The 16,789-nt window shown below is 40.8% G+C and overlaps 1 protein-coding gene across 1 annotated transcript in view; it reads left to right on the forward strand.

Annotated features, from left to right (window-relative positions):
- Window positions 1-899: 899 nt before the first annotated feature.
- ptprfa (protein tyrosine phosphatase receptor type Fa) overlaps window positions 900-16,789 on the forward strand; it is a 243,987-nt gene continuing 228,097 nt past the window's right edge. The window contains exon 1 of the mRNA XM_014333895.2: window positions 900-1,088. Coding sequence (XP_014189381.2) covers window positions 900-1,088 — 189 coding nt within the window. The remainder of the gene's footprint in view (window positions 1,089-16,789) is intronic.

The raw sequence follows: 16,789 nt of genomic DNA on the forward strand, positions 1-16,789 counted from the left end.
ACTGTTATGAGCTGTCCTACGTGACGCCTTTACAAGTAAACATAATCAATGAAAAAATAACCTGGTTTTATGTAAATGTGGGAGTCGTAGCAGCTTTGAGTGATGGCACTCTGTTAAATTAACTGGACTGTCAACACACTGAGTGACAGCTTGATCCAATCCAATCAACATTTTCAATAAATGTGTACAGTGTGATGCTCAGGACGCTGATAAGTAGAAACCAAAAACATTCAAGAGTCCAGTGAGTTAAGGTGTGTTCACACATGCTCTGCAGTCATGAACGTGACCTTACCTGGCTGACCAGCACAGTCGTGAAACTGTCTTCGACTGCTCAACACCTGCCGAGTTATAACCGGTGGTTTGACTGCCGCAATGACCCGGTTACTGCGTTCACCAGATATCAACACAATTTCGATCCGCTCCTCACGTGTTAACCTCTTCGACATGTCGATGGCTGTGAACAAAGAGAAACTTGTAAAGAACTCATGAAAGAATAAAGTTACGTTGAAACCAAGCACACCATTGTTTTTCTTGTGACATTACCAATAAGTCTGATGTGTCACATGGGCCTCTTCCTATTGAAAAAACACAGGTTGTATCCAAGATGGCCGACTTCTAAATGGCCACCATGGTCACCGCCCATCTTGAGGAGTTTGCCCCCTCACATATACTAATGTGCCACAAACAGGACTTTAGTATCACCAACCATTCCCATGTTATTACGGTGTATCCATATAAATGGCCCACCCTGTATTGACACATCGTGCAGAAGGCTGGCATGCGGAGCTTCTCGGGATGTCTGGAGCATGCCAGCCTCATCTGGCACCAGATTCAAAGAGAAAGAACAAAGGGTGGTTTTTTTACACCTTGCCAACACCTTTGGGTCAGTTCTGCACGAGATGTTGTGGATGGCCTTCAACTATTTCAGCGTACCAAACCACATCACAGGACTGGTCAAGACGTACTTTCAGGATTTACAGTTTTGTGTGACAGCTGAGAATGCCGCTACAGCCTGGGAGCACCTGGAAATTGGAGATTTCCGCTCTGGCATTTATCATGGCAATGGAGTTGGTCCTGAGGGCATCCTGGTGGGTAGTGGGAGGTGACTCAAGAGTGGCCTTCGTCTTCCTCCCATTAGGGCCTACATGGACGACATGACCATCATTACAACAACAAAACCATGTACTAGGCGATTCCTACAGAAGCTCCTGGAAAACAATGGGCAAGGATGGAGTTTAAGCCAAGTAAATCTTGCAACATCTCCATCGTAAAAGGAAAGCTGACAGCAATTTTCCATGAAATCCATATCTCTCGGCTCTGTATCTGCAATCCTTTGGTTCAGCTTTTTTTCTCACCCCGGTGTTGTTATCAGTCAGATTTGGGGAAACGCATTCAGCCCAGCTGTGTGCAGAAGGTCTGCCTGGTACCTCTGCCAATCTACAACTAATTACGAAACTCTAAGCATATATAAGTAAATATTTCTAAGCATAAATGACAATCAACAATACAAACCTAACAGGTACCATAGCCTACCTCAGCGCTGCTGCAGTGCTCACAATGAATTAGAAATATGAAAGTAATGCAGCCCTCCAGGCACTCCCTGTAAAACAAATATTTCTGCTAATGGTCGTCTAGAATTTAGCATCACTCAACAACAGTGAATCATCTCTCTGCTGTTATACAATCGCACTGAATTCTTTGGGATGTCTTAGCTTGTTTTTGTGTTGCTTTATAAATCAGATGTTTTCTTTAACCCCCCGAGGCCCTGCTATTGGTATTAAACAGACTTACCTTAGCTACATGTGTGAGGCAAAAGAAAACAGACAAGTGAGAAACTCTGCAGAGCAACATATCCAGACGCTGTCATCAGCATAAAGATGAATTTCTTTCGAATTCCCTTACCTGAGTTACAACAAGCTGTACTATCCTGCACTTGTTAGCAAACAGATTCAGAAGAACATAATAATTCATCTGGAGTGATGTTTGTGCCCACATGATTAATCCAAGTCCCATATTTGCTGTCTTTTGTCTTTTTTTGTTTTTGGCGGTTACTCCCGGCCATGAGAGAAAAATCAGGCTCTGCCCTGATGAAGAGTTCCCTGCATTTACAAGCTGGTTTGCAACTACTGGTCACTGACGAGGACCGGAGAGGAGTGTTGTGGCTTTAGAGAGGGTGGTGTGAGTGACCCAGAACAGCTTAGCAATGCTCCAGATTAAGCAGAGAATTCTCTTTAGGTTATGAGTGTGAGCACAACCCCAGATGCAAGCACACGTATTCTTCTGTTGCACAAAATAACCAGATTAATAGATTATTTTAAACGGGAAAAAACGAGAAACCTTAATGAAATCATATGAAACATAACTGTCAAAATGAGACATATAGTAATAAATGAAATCAAGTGGCCAGGGTGTGCAGAGTGTTATGTCAGTCAAAAAATAGCAACACGCTAGTGTTCCTTGCATGGAAAGCTTGTTAGCTCAGTCATTTTTTGGACGCTGGCATGAAGACTCACCTGTGCTTATGTTGACAGCTGCTGCATGAGGAGGCACTACAAAGTTCTCTTCTAATCTTCGAGAAGCTGGATTCCTGAGAGGTTATGTTTTTCTGATTTGTTGTCACTGTATCATTTTCAAGAATAAAGTTTCAAATTTCTGAGAGTTTTTCTCAGCTATGAGCTATTCTAGATTGTAGAAGGCTGCACATAAATAATGTAAAGACTCTTTTAGGCGGCTCTGCTGGATAGGAAATGCAGTCTCTTCACAGACAGTCGACAGCAAACACAGAGTGCAAACTCTTTAAATCTGACTTTTTTCATTGGCTCTTTTCTTGAGATCTGTTTTTCTTGTTTCGTCTCCTTTCTATCTTAAGCTGAAATGGAGCTTGTACAGACGCTAGTATACTTCTGTCAACTGCTCGGTAATTCATCACTCAGCCACACACATGTTTCTGTGTTCATACGTCAATGAACAAAAAGTCTCTTTCTTTCGTTAAACATACGTGGTGTCAGACGACCAAACACGCATACAAACAGGGCTTTGTATCCTTCAGTAGTACAATTTATTTTTAAAAAACACTCTATTTTTAAGTCATAGATCTCATTTAAATGCATTTTATAGCTAACCCAGTGTATTATGAGCACTTTGCATTGGTGAAACTCTCATTGTCCTACTGTGTACTCTCAGAACTATGCAAATGGACTCAGACTCTGGATGATAAACCCTGCTTGTGATGGTTATTGTAAAACTTCTTCAAGTTCCTGTGTGCTTTTCATGTCACCATGGACCCGGCTGTGTGCCTTTCATTAATCGACACATACTCATCGCATTATTTTGCAGCAACAAAATGGATGGATCCATCCAACACATCCATAATTTTCTTAAATGGTTATCTAATCCTGGGATGTGGGGCAGCTGAGGCCAGTCCTATTTGACTTTGAGCAGGGGACAGGGTATATCCTGGACATGTCACCATTCATCACAACAAAACTGCTGCTCAAGAAGATCTACACAGGCATAGGGGGGCTGTGGAAACCCCACAAAAGAGTAAAACAGGAGCTGTGAGGTGCACAGTGGGGCTTCCAGATATGTCATTGGTGATATAATTGGTATTTGATTTTGAATAAAAAAGTTTCTTGTTTTGACCTTCTATCACAGATATGCTAAAATATTGAAAAGTAAACAAATCAGATACACTAGAGCTTAAGAGGTCTCAGTGTGATTGGTAAGCTGAGGTGTGAGTTGCTGCAGAATGGGCGTGTTGTGATTTGTGAGACGGCTGAGTGCACATGAAAGTGTTGCAATTGTCTCTACAGTGCTATTGGCAGACAGTAGTAATGCTGCTCCAGAAACACTAGAAATCCAGCACTTAGCCTCCTCCCTGCCTTCCTGTCACAGCACACTTAATGATGAGTCAAAGATGTTTGAAATTGTCTCCAAACTTTCTCTGAATTGTTTCTGTGAGACTTTCTGTAATTGTTCAACTTTTACAGTAAACAGTGGAAGAGGGTTTTTCAGTCAAACTGATGGAAACAATCAGAGCTTTGTGAGGTTTCTTTTCCTCCAAAAGAGAAAGTTTTCAGCTGTCGAGTAGTTTTGACAGAGTACCGTGTGCATCTGCATGGATAGAGATGCTGATGGGGATTCATGTTTCGCTTTATCATTCAAGAAATGAGGAAATTCAAAGGAAGCTACACTGTGACCACTCCTCTCTCTCCCAGTCTGATTTTAATGTGTGCTGGGGCATACGGTGGTTGCATGAGCTCGCTGTTCTATTGGAGCTCACGTTTGATGTTGATGTGCGGTGAAGGTGGAAAAATGGAGTTGTGCTGTACTTGTCATGAATGCATTTCTGTAGTCTTGTTGAATCCGTGGACGCCACAAGAAACGCAGTAACAAACAAGCTACTGTGTTTCGTGGAAGACTCTAAAATAGCAGGTTCACCTGTGGAGAGAATTACTTATGTAGGTTAATTCTACTGGCATTACATTTATCATATATCACTGTAGCTTCCTGTTTGATGCGGCCGAGGACCCCACTGTTTCCTGCCTGCTTGTTAAGCAAAGACATATTAACCCTGTTTCAGCTGCAGCACATTGTTTTAGCTGCGCTGAATGCTGTGCAGCCGATTGATTGATTTAACTGTCATTTCTATAAGAACTATTTGTCCCAGTCTTGCTGCTATGGCTCTCATGGGCTACAAGCGCCACAGTGTTGTGTTGCTTTATCTTTTGGTTTTGTTTTTTTATTGTAGAACATACAACGGGAAAAGTAACGAAAGGAAACACAAAGCAAAAATCAACACAATGACAATCTTTGCAGTAGAGCATGTGTACTGGTGCATCATGCAGACAAGCTATCCATGCCAGTAGACCGTGTGTGCACAAATATATTTAGTTGCCAGTTTATTAACTCATTCACTGCCATTGACGTCTATAGCCGTCAATGGCAGTGAATGAGTCAATGGGTTTAACTCATTCACTGCCAATGGCTGGCAGTGAATGAGTTAATATACAAATAGCTTGAGTTTACCCACTTAAATACAGCGGTCCTGCAGTGACATGCGAGTTTCTGTTGAAACTGTTTCAGAGAGGTGTGGTTCTGTCTACGTCCTGGAGGAGGAAGTTTGCAATGCTGTTTCCCTCATTCACTATATTTGGCAATATGCTTGAACCATATTAGAAACATACAACGTTGAATCCTCCAGGTGAGTTATTTTACTATGATGATTGTTACATGATTGTTATAGTGCAAGAGCTCAGAGACATCCAGTACAAAGGGCTGCTCAGGTGGCTGAAGGACAAGAATTGTAAAAATGAAAGCTGACATTTCAGTGTGACAACATGATGTTGAACGAATCATTTTAAAATAGATATTTCTTTTGCTGAGGGAATCCGTAGACACTTATCTTAGACATCTCTCAGATGTCTAAGCGAGGGCTGCAGGTCCCACCTGCGAGTCAGGTTCAGTTTCTAAATACAGAGAGTTTGATATTTATTAATCTTAAGTGATTGGCGAGTGCAGCCACATGTTAAAATTTATACAGCCATTAATATGAAATTCTGTTGTTACATGAACTTGTTTCCAGTGGGAGCTGAGCTCCCGCAGGCCTGGTCTTTGTCACCAGTTCTAACTTTTATGGACAGAATTTCCAGGCTTGTGAATGATGTGCTCCCTCTGGGTTATGTGAGCAGTGACCTTAACGTCACACTGGGGTGGTTTATAGTTGATATAGTTTGATACAGTGGGGACGAGAATTAGCACCCAAATCTGAGGCCACAGCTTTAAGTTGCTGCTCCAAAACGAGGAGTTGAATTAAACCTTTGATTTTACTGATTGATCGATGTTACTATTTTTACTGATGGAAACAAGGTGATATGTTTCTGCCATGTCCAAATGGAAAGAGACGTCAGGGCAGACCAGGATGTGCTGGAGAGATGATGTCTCTGTGGCGGCTTCGTAACTTGTTTGTGTCTTTGCTGGAAGAACTGGAGTTAGTGGCATGTCTGCTTAGAGCAATGACCTCCAGTATGCTGGTGACTCAGCGAAGTGTTGGCAGCTCGTAGCAAAGCTGACTTTTAGTGTTTTCGCCAGTTGATTGTAGCAGATTTGGGAAAATAACCGAGGAAGCATGAGAATCATCTCTTTGTTCTCTTGTTCTTACTCTGACATCCCCGATTACAGAGTGAAATATAATGACTGACCAGCTTCTCTGTGACTGACCTTTCAGTGAACCATATCCAGAGCAGATGCTGGTGTTTCCTGTTAACTGGAGTTTCTGATTAACTGGTCAACCAGTGTGTGAGACAGGTGTGTCGTAGGTGTGATTTATTGATGTTTTCAGCATGTCCCACAGACACCTTACTTGGCACTGGAACCAAAGCCTTAAACTCAGACTGCGTCTATACCAGCTCCGCGTCCACACCAGCCCGGATAGATTTGAAAACGGCGTTTTCGTCTGGAAACGCTCCGCATCCACACTATCATTTTCATTCGTTTTCACAGAGTTGTGCGTCCACATTGAAACGGCCGAAAACACTTATGTTCCAGTCCTGCGCAAGAAGATTCGACCTGCCTCATTTCTGTCTGTCGCTTACTTGCTTTCCGGCTCTTTGAAACGTCGCGGCAAAATGTCGAGGAAAAGCAACGAGTTTTTTAAATGCACTAACAATGAGGCGGAGTTGTTACTGCGAGTACCACAAAAGTACAAAGGTCCAAAAGCGAGTGAGAATTCAAGAATTTGAAGAAAAGCTCTCAGGAGCATCTACAGACTGATGTTAATCTTTAATAGGGCTGTCAAACAAAACAGCTGCTGTATAACGCCCTCCGCTATCTTTGCTTATTTGGTCACATGACTGCATCACATGACTAAAATGCGTCATCGCTTTCGAAAGTCTGCGTTTTCGAGTGTCCACACTGCGACGGGACAGCTCCGTCTTCAAATGTATGTGTTTTCAAAACGCTGCGTTTTCCTTCGGGAAAACGATGCGTTTTCAAACGAAAGCGCATTAGTGTGGACGTAGCCTCAGACAGATATCACCAATTAAATCAACACCAGCTGTGTTGCATGTGTGCAGATACACAATACAACCCTTCTGCTGACAGTGCCTTCAACAGGTGTGAGAGTACGGTGATGCACAGATTTACCCTACAGACATAAAATAGTGTTTCACATAGTTTTTAACTACCAGCACACAGGACATGACTGTACCATCTGCCATTACTTTGCCATCACCATCCGGTGCTGATGCTTTGTAACTTCATACATTACTCTGTACAGTAATGTTAACTTACCCACATGAGATACTCTGGAAGAGAAAGAAAATCACTGTGCAGGGCCCAGAAATCGAAGACATAACAAAAGTGTAAAAGCAAAGCTCTCTGACTTGTGACTCACACGGTCCCATGCCAAATGCATCCTGCAGGCGTAGTCACCGGAAAGACATTCTCACCGGCCAACCACACGGCACCATTTTGCATTTAGGTACGTAGCCATAGTGGAGGAGACCTGCTGAAGTTGAAAACAAGCATCAAGATGAGTTAAGTAACTTTGCACACAGGATGGTTGTTGGTGCCAGACAGGCTGGTCTATCAGAAACATCTCATCTACTGGGATTTTTGCAGCACAGCTTTCTCGGGGGGTTTGAGAGCATGAGCTGAAAAATGAGCCAAAAAAGGCAACAGTCACTCAATAACTGTTTATTACAACCGAGGCATTCGAAAGAGCATCTTTGAACACACAACATGTCAAACCTTGATGCCTACAGCGGTCGGACACGCAATGAGGCGATACTCTTGTCAGCCAACACTAAGAAACTGAGGCTTCAATTTGCTCAAGCTCAAAATTTCACAATAGAAGATTGAAAAATGTTGCTTCTTAGTTACATTTCCAAGTTAACCTGGCAGACTTCATTACCTTCAGATGTTTAATTAGCATTAGGACTTGCGTGTGTGCTCTGCAAGTGTGTCTGACTCTATTAACTGTGGTTGTATTAAAAAGAACATAAAACACTTTCGCCACAAGCGCACGACAACACACTCAAGTACACTGATGTACTGAACCTCTGACTTTAACATCGGTTTGTCTTCTCTCGTCGCAGGTGTCCATCTATGAACCTGTGAGGTCATAGCCATCTAACAGCAGCATCAGCACCAGAGGAGAGTTTACCAGCAGTGGGACCATGGACCTTTGATTTAGACGTCTGTCGCCTCTCACCAGGGCAGCTCTTCATCTCCTGCTGCTGGCCAGACTGGTGCTTCCTTCTCACACAGAGAGTGAGTCCACATAGCTCATAGCTGTGCCTACATGTTCACAGTTTTACTGTCAGCTAATATCCATTAGCTGACAGGAAGTGTGCACAGACAGCTTTCAAATGGAAATGTGTTATGTGACTGACATACAGCATCACTGCTCAGTTGAAAAAGCCCTTTGAAAAGCTTTGATATAACAGCTTTGATACATGATTTCATATTTCACATTATGAAAGCGTCACACAGAAAGCTGACACCCTGTACCTTTTCCTGCGTTTGAAGGGCATTTTTAAAGTAGGACTATTCTGTTATTTTTTAGCTCCGTATACAATAAACTTCATGGGGCCCAGTTGTTACTGATGTCCACCTGTTTAAACCAGCTTTCTCCTGATCCACTGCCTGTGGTAAACAGAAGATTTGAACAGGAGGTGGATGGGCCTCCTTTGTCTGCGATGCCCATGTCAGGGATTTCCTCTTTATATTAAACCATAAAGTCAAGAGTATAAAAAACTATTTAAAAAAAGCATTAGAGCAGTCTGAAGTCTGTGATTTTGAGTTGGAGGGATTGTTTGTACATACGCTGACTTCAATGTTTAATATGAGCATGTAATAGTTTATATATAACAGAAAGGTTTTATTAACTCTTAAATGTGGGAATTTCTTTAAACATGCATTTTGTTTAATAGCAGGAAGGATTGCAAAAACAAATCTGGTTGCACACCAGAATTGTTTTGGCCGCTGTCAGCATGTAATAAATTTATAATAAGTAAAACTAAAAGTCCTTATTTGCAGCGAGAGTTGAAAAACAACATTTCATTTCCAAGTACCATTAAAATGAACTTTAATGGTGGTCAGAAAGTGCAAAATAGAGCAGTGATGTTGGCAGAGGACGCAATTTAAAAGAAAGAGTGAATGACTTCTTCCCATGCCCAATCTCCATCTCCACTTTCTGGGGTTTTTTGCGTATTCTAGCTAAAGTAAAATAAAAAATAGAAAAACAAACTGCAAGCATCACTCTGGCATCCATGTAACAAAAATCCAGCCCTACAACCTGACCTCACTCTTGAGTTTGCCTTGCGGTTTCATGCAGCATGACGTTCTCTTTTCAGCTGCCTTTAACAAACACCATTCCTCACAGGACTATTGTGTGTTGAATGTCAACCAGCTCGACTCTACCTGAGGCCAAATCAAAGGAAAACAAAAGGAAAGAAAAGAAAGTGAGAAAGGGATCGAGAGATTGTGTGAGAGAAAAGGCCTGGGCCCTTTCTGTCTCTCTTAGACTGGTGAACTTATTCACACCTTATAAAACTTTTACAAACATCTGTTTTGCTTGGCTGGTGCATTTACTATCAAAGGCCTGCATAAAAGTATCCAGTAGAAGTGATAAAGTTTGACATTTGTTACAGCATCAACAGAACTCTAACCTTTTTCTTAATGATCCTATTTGTGAATAATAAATGTGTCTTGAGAAATCCATTTTTATTCATATAGCTCAAAGTCAGATCAATACTCATTTGAAGGCACTTTTTCTGAGGTAAAACCTGGATTACCACAGATATAAACCCAAACAATCTAAAGACACCCAATGAGCAAAAATGTAGAAAGACGTTGTGCTAGGGCTGTTCGATATAACGATAAATATCTGATGACGATATAAAAACGTCTATTGTTTCATTTTACGCTATCGTTTGTTTCGTGGTGTCGCAAAATAAACTGTTTTTGTTTATAAACCTGTTTATTTTCTCATTGTTCTGATGGTCACTGTAGTGGCTATATTCAAGTTCTCTCTTTCTCTTATATTTAATATAACCACACTGCTGACGGACAAGCGCCTGTTTTTATGCATTGTCGTTAGCAACAACGACGGTAACAGCATCGCGTGTCCGCTTGTTTATGTTCCACGATAAACCTTTCACAATAAAGCTCAAGATCCTGTTGAGACTTTTCAAAATAAACTGAATCACGTGAAAGAGCAGATTATTTACGGATGAGAAGTAAAAAAGAGCCGCCAGGTGCTAAAAAATAAACCTTAGACTCAAACGTTAGAACAGGCTTTTCCCCGCAGCACGCCGTGTAATAAATACAAAGAAAACGGCGCCGTTACAACTTATGTCTAAAATGTATCGTTTCATGCATCGGTTAAAACACTCGACTCCAGCTACACGACACAGGCTGGAAACACTTCACACAAGTCGAGCTGCCCGAGATTCACAGACTTTACAGAAAATGTTACATTTGTGTGATTTATATCGTTATCGGACAATAGATGTCTGATATCGGGATATGAGATTTTGGTCGTATCGCACAGCCCTATCTTGTGCATTTAAAGGCAATAATCATATTGATTTGATTACCTTTATTAGTCCCACAAGGGGAAATTTCATAAGGCTGCCGACCTATTGCACGCAATGGCGGCGCCATCTTACCCTCCGACCATACATACATTACAAACATCACATGGGGAAGACAGGTCAGAGAGGTATAACAATGGAAAATGCACCACATGAGGAAAGATAAGGAGAAAAAAATAACTCCCCCCAGACTGAGCTCCAACAGGGAGATCAGTTTGAGAACAGAAAAAAACACCTCTGCACATGAAAAAACCTCTTAATACACCAAAGAAACACATGACAAGCAACAGGGGTGGGTAAAGGGTGAGAGACAGCCGATTTAGACAGTACATCCGGGCCTGCGTGCGCTGGTCTCCTTGATCCACCGTCAGCATCGGAAGGGAATAAGCGTCGAAGGCGTTTGGAAAGGGAGGGGGGATGAGTGTGTGCATATCAGTGTATATGTGTGTGTCAGAGTTCAGCTGAGACAGTGTCCTTCGCCCTGCTAGGCTAAGTAAACAGTCTAACAGCCAACCCAGGTGGCCTTGCATGGAATGGGAAGGAACAGACTAAACTCAGTCACTATCAATATAATCTGACAAGTATCCTGTAAAAAGAGCTTTACGTAAAAGCACTTATAAAAACGTATAATTGTTCTGATCACAGCTAAGGAAGCGTGCTCGTAGAGATCATGGTTAAGACAGACATAAGAGCTTGTGCTGTAGAAGCACAAGCTCAAAACTCTACCTCATGTTTCAACTGAAAAGGCGACATTATGATTTTGTGGTTGACCAAAGCAGCAACTCCAAATGAGCCATTAAAAAACAACAACTATGGGAGGAACTCAGATGGTTGCTGCTTGGGTTAGCTGACATACGTTTCACTTGATGAAGTTAGATTTGAGATTAGAAGACTAAAGATTGTAGGCATTTAAAAAGATGTTGCTCTGAATTTAGCCAGAACATCTCTTAGCCTCACAAACGACTCCGGACTTTTTCATGGCCACTTAGATGTATCTACCCCAGAAAAGTCTCTTTTTGTCTCCCACTAAAACATCCCTAAACAAGGTCCTCCAGTAAAAAGAGGTCTTTAGTCTACACCTATATTTAGCCCCAGGTACTTTCTGCAGTATATTTGTCCCACTCTGCACTAATGTCTAGGAAGAACATAAAAGGTCAACATTATTAAAAGCATTTCATTTGCAGAGGGGTCGTAGTGGGGTTTGGAGACTAAAAAATGTTCTGCATGCACGGAGCAGACTCCACTTAATTTGATAATGGTTATGTTGTTCTTCCTTTAGAATCCCATTGAACCCAGTCATACATGTGTAATCAGCACAGCATTAGATCTGAGAAGGACAAAGGATGTAGAGGTGAAAGGTTAAGTAGGAACATTTGGAATTCTGTATTAGTCCAGTCATAAAGGGAAATGAGGCAGCTACAGAAACAGCATCAGAAAAATTACTAAACATCACTGCACAATATGCTGTACGAACTATGGCTTTGGAGATCTTCATCGATCTATTTGTAAATCTAAAGAGTTTCATGGTATGTTTTTGGATGCTTGGGGACAATAAGCAACATTGTACAGTGTTTCCCACAAGGCAGGGGGTGCAAAGGAGGTGATGCTTCCACACATAAATGACTATAATGCCATATCATGTCACCTCACCAAATGAAACAGAATTATTCCAGTCACATGACACTGCTGTCACGACCCCTCTTCTGAAAGTATACAACATTTTTACACGTGCCAATTTACAGTCACTGTATTACAGAGTCAAGCGTGTGAGGCCAGCCAGGCCGTAAAGTTGAGCTCAGCAATAGTCTTTTCAGATCTGCAGATCTTTGTGCATCAAACTCGCAAATCTTATAATCAAAGCTGCTCTAACAAGTCACTTTCTCTGCATATTTCTGTGAAACAACCAGCGCATTTACTCACAGCTCTTACAGCAGCACAAAGACCCTGTTCATGTATGTCAGGAGACATGGTCTACATTTAGGCCAGGCAGGGGCAGGCTGATGCTTCGGAGGTCTCCGAGGCAGAGGAGGAGCTCCGTGGAGGGCAGTGTTTCTCGACAACAGGTTCATTATCAAGGCTATTTGCTTTATGGCTGCAATGAGCACATTTTATAATTTTCCTTTATAATTTGCAGATAGGAATTCATCAGCGAGCTGTGTCAGTAATTACCTTCCAGTGTGAGCACTCCGGAGAAAATGAGAATCATTAATTGCTCACAAAGAATTGAGATTTTCTCAGATTTTTAATGAAACCATATTAAAACCATTTAAACCTGATTCATGGAGTTTGTGTCAGAAATGGAAACCCTTTAATTCCCCCAAATTACCACTGAAATACACAAAAGTCATTTTACATGCTGCTGGAATCAACCGGCGCTCTCGATGAAGGAACTCACGATCTTGCCAGCTAACAAATTTACAGTATTTTATTTCACATCAAAATTAATGTGATATGTTTATTTTAGGGTTCAGTTGTAGGCCACAGTCGAATGAGTGGCACGGGTGTCGTTACGGTGATTGATGGAGCATCAGTCAAAGCTTTATGAGGAAAGTTACAGGGTAAAAACAAACAGCACCATGGCCTCTTCGTTCCATACTGTGTGCACTTCTGTGTATCATCAGGATGGTTTTAATAGCCATTCTTCTGCAATGTCCTATTTTAAACCTTGACTAATGATTTTTGGACATCATCATCTTTTAGCAACAAACAGAGAATAATAAACACACACACAGATCATCTGTTTGAGCATCAGTGGGACATCATGCACAAAATGAACATCATGCTGTAGTCAGTAAGACTTGAAGCTGAAGATTGAGACCATAAACGAATCAGGAAAGTGTTCACCAAGGACATAAATAATAGGCTTGTTTTCTCACCGGCTTTTATAGACTCAGACCTCTTTCTGAGGAGTCGCCCCCTGCTGGCTGTTGAAAGAATGCAGGCACCAAGTGTTGCATACACCCTTTTTAAACAGTGGATACATATTTGTGAATACATGAAACAAACATATTTGTTTCATGTATTATGACTTGCATGTCTCTGGATGGAGTCATCAAGTGAAAGGAACATTCATTACATTTTATAAGCCTTCAAATTAAGGGCGTGAAAGAAGAAAAAGAAAAACAAGCCTATGATTCCAATATTCTCAAAGAAAAATGCAGATGCACTGCAGTATTGTGCTGTGCATGGTTGGCTGCGCAGCAGTTTTCATGACCTTAATGACTTCATAATATTGCATTTTGTGCGACTGTTTCCTTCTGTGCACAGTTGGCTACTCAGTGTAACACAGTCCTATCATTTGTTGATTAAGTTTGAGGAGGAATCATTAGCACTTGATTTGATGCAATAGATCTCCCTGTTGATGCAGTGTGAGGGGTTGTAAATGAGATGGATGAATAGAAATTGTCATTTTAATTAGTTGAATCCATCAAATACTGAAATGTTCTTCACATGTGCTGATGAGAACGACCTCCTTCAAAGGAAAAGACATAAGCCATGCGATATTATGTCTTTGTAAGCTGGTTGCATGTCAAACGTCAGCTCTCCACATGGAAGGAGTCTGTGGCTTATTTTCACCATATAATGAAAAGATTTGAACAGTGCCCCCAAAACATTAGGCTGCTTAATGAACGATTGCGCACAAATAACTACCTGATGTAAAAAGTAACCCAGACTGAGCTCAACACAAAGTCTTTTAAAAGCAATAAAAGTTTCATCATAGTCTGTTTTTAAAATCTTTCCATGACTCACTCATAATAACACAGTGTGTGCAAAATTACGTTAGAGCGAACTCTGTTTTAGTTTGATTTTGATTTCTTTAAAGCATTATTCCAAAGTATTTATGTCGAAGTATCAAAAACTTTTCTTTCAGCTGCACCGTTTGCCAAATTGTCACATTTCCAAGCCTGGACGTGCAGGTTTGACTACTTTCTGAAGAGCAGATACTTAAATGTATCTGCTTTAAAACTTTAAAATGTTCCTGAACATTTAAATACAGAGATTATTAGAGAAATACAACGTTTTAAGCCAATGAGCGACACGGGCTGATCACTATACCGGTGGGTCACAGAAGTATGCACTCATTCTCTGATGCAATTGCAATCTTGTTTGACGCTTGTATGAATTTGCAACAACAGTTTTGTGGAGCATAAATGTTCTGAACTGTTCTGAGTTTCAGTAATGGGCATAAGTAACCTGCAGTAGCTCACGGTACACCAGCCGAGCCGGCGTGAGCTCAAAAACTACTGCTGTAGATGCACAAAGAATCAATATCAGTTTAAGTGGACGCTATATTTAGAACATTTTCATCTTCTTTCTGTCAAGGAAGTGAAGCCGTTACATGCCAGACTCCATTGACCAAAACAGTAATTTTACGCCACAAAACAAGGGAATTGCTTGTCTAAAGCTCCCTCGACTGGTTCGTTTCTGACTTTGATGTTTAAATGGATTAGTTCACAAAAAACGCAAACGTCAGACAAAGTGAACACAACTCCTGTTTTCTGAAAAGTAACAATCAGTGTTTGTGTTCAGGCTCACGTGTGAACGATGATGTTAACATACTGCACAGACTCTGGGTTATTAGCAATGGACCAGGCTTCATGCTTCAGTGAAACTAAGACCACAAGAGCTGAGACACTGGCAAAGTCTTACTGAGCAAATACTTTACACATCATCAGACTGTAAGATGGAAATTTTATTCTCTAATTCGATATTATTTCAGAAAATATCTATTTTAAAAAATCAGCTCTAATAAAAAACTCTTAAAAATATTAAAAACCGTTTTTGCTCATTTTATAATTTTTTTTAAACTTTTAGTTGTTACAATAATGTACTTGGTAATGTAATGAGCCAGTCTGAAATATGTATATATATTTTTTTTGGAACAAATTTTATTTGCTTGTAGTAAATCATTTACTTGTTTAAATTATTGCAATACTAACGTTCTTCTCTGTAGTAGGTTCAAGAGAGAGTTGTGTCCCAGCAGTTTGGTTAAAACCAATGCATTCCTGTTTTAGAGTGATAAATATTTACCTCGTATATTTGAGGCTGTTAAATCAGGAAGGTATTCTGATCATTTCCCTTCTCCAGCAGTGAGGAGTTATATCTCATGCACGGTGCTGTGAAGAAGTTATTATTGTACATTATGCTGCAATCTGAAGAAACAGCTGAGAAACAAAGTCGTTGACATTTTTGGGTCTGAAAAGGAGTACAAAACCATTTGCTTTGGGACTCCAGTGAACTCCAGTGAGAACCACATATAGAGAAACCTTGGTACTGGTGCGTACCTTCCTAGGATTGGCTGACCTACTAAAGTTACTTCAAGAAGGCATTGATGACTCATCCATGAGGTCACAAAAGAATCCAGCACAATATCTAAAGAACTACACGACTCGTTTGGCTCAATTCAGATTATTTGGGACGTTTGGAAAAATATTCTATGGACTGATAAGGCAGATGTTTAACTTTTTGAGTCCCGTTACATCTGGCATAAAACGAACAAAGCATTTCATAAAAGGAACATCACCAGTCCAACACGGTGGTGGTCGTGTAAAGGTCTGGGCTTGTTTCTGCTTCAAGATCTGCACGATTTACCAACATTGATGAAATCCTGAATTCTGCTCTTAACCAGGAGAATGTCCTGGTTCAACCCTTGAATCACTCTCTTGCTATGTAGCAGCACAATGATCTGGAAACTCCACCTCTGTAGGGCTTAAAAAACAAACTTTTTACACCTGAACAGGTAAGTTTGAATTATCCCTTTTTTTTTTTAAATAAACAAAATCCACATATAAAAACTCCATCTTGTGTTTACAAGCCTAATAATAAAATCTGAAATGTGTGACAAAAATGCAAATATATAAATATATATACAGTGGGGCAAAAAAGTATTTAGTCAGCCACCGATTGTGCAAGTTCCCCCACCACAGATTTTCTAGATGATGAGTTCAAACTGGTGCCATTCATACAGGTAACGAGTGGGGGACAGAAAAGCTTCTTACGAGAAGACGTTACAGTTTGAGAGCCAGAGATTTTCCTTGTTTGAGGTGACCAAATACTTATTTTCCACCCTATTTACAATAAATTCTTTACAAATCCTACCATGTGGATTCATGGATTTTTTTTTCACATTCTGTCTCTCACAGTTGAAGTGTACCTCTGGTGCAAATTACTGACCTCTGTCATCATTTTAA

This window comes from Haplochromis burtoni, unplaced genomic scaffold (genome assembly GCF_018398535.1).
Source record: "Haplochromis burtoni strain Fernald_Lab_line unplaced genomic scaffold, NCSU_Asbu1 Contig_5, whole genome shotgun sequence".
NCBI classification, from domain to species: Eukaryota; Metazoa; Chordata; class Actinopteri; order Cichliformes; family Cichlidae; genus Haplochromis; species Haplochromis burtoni.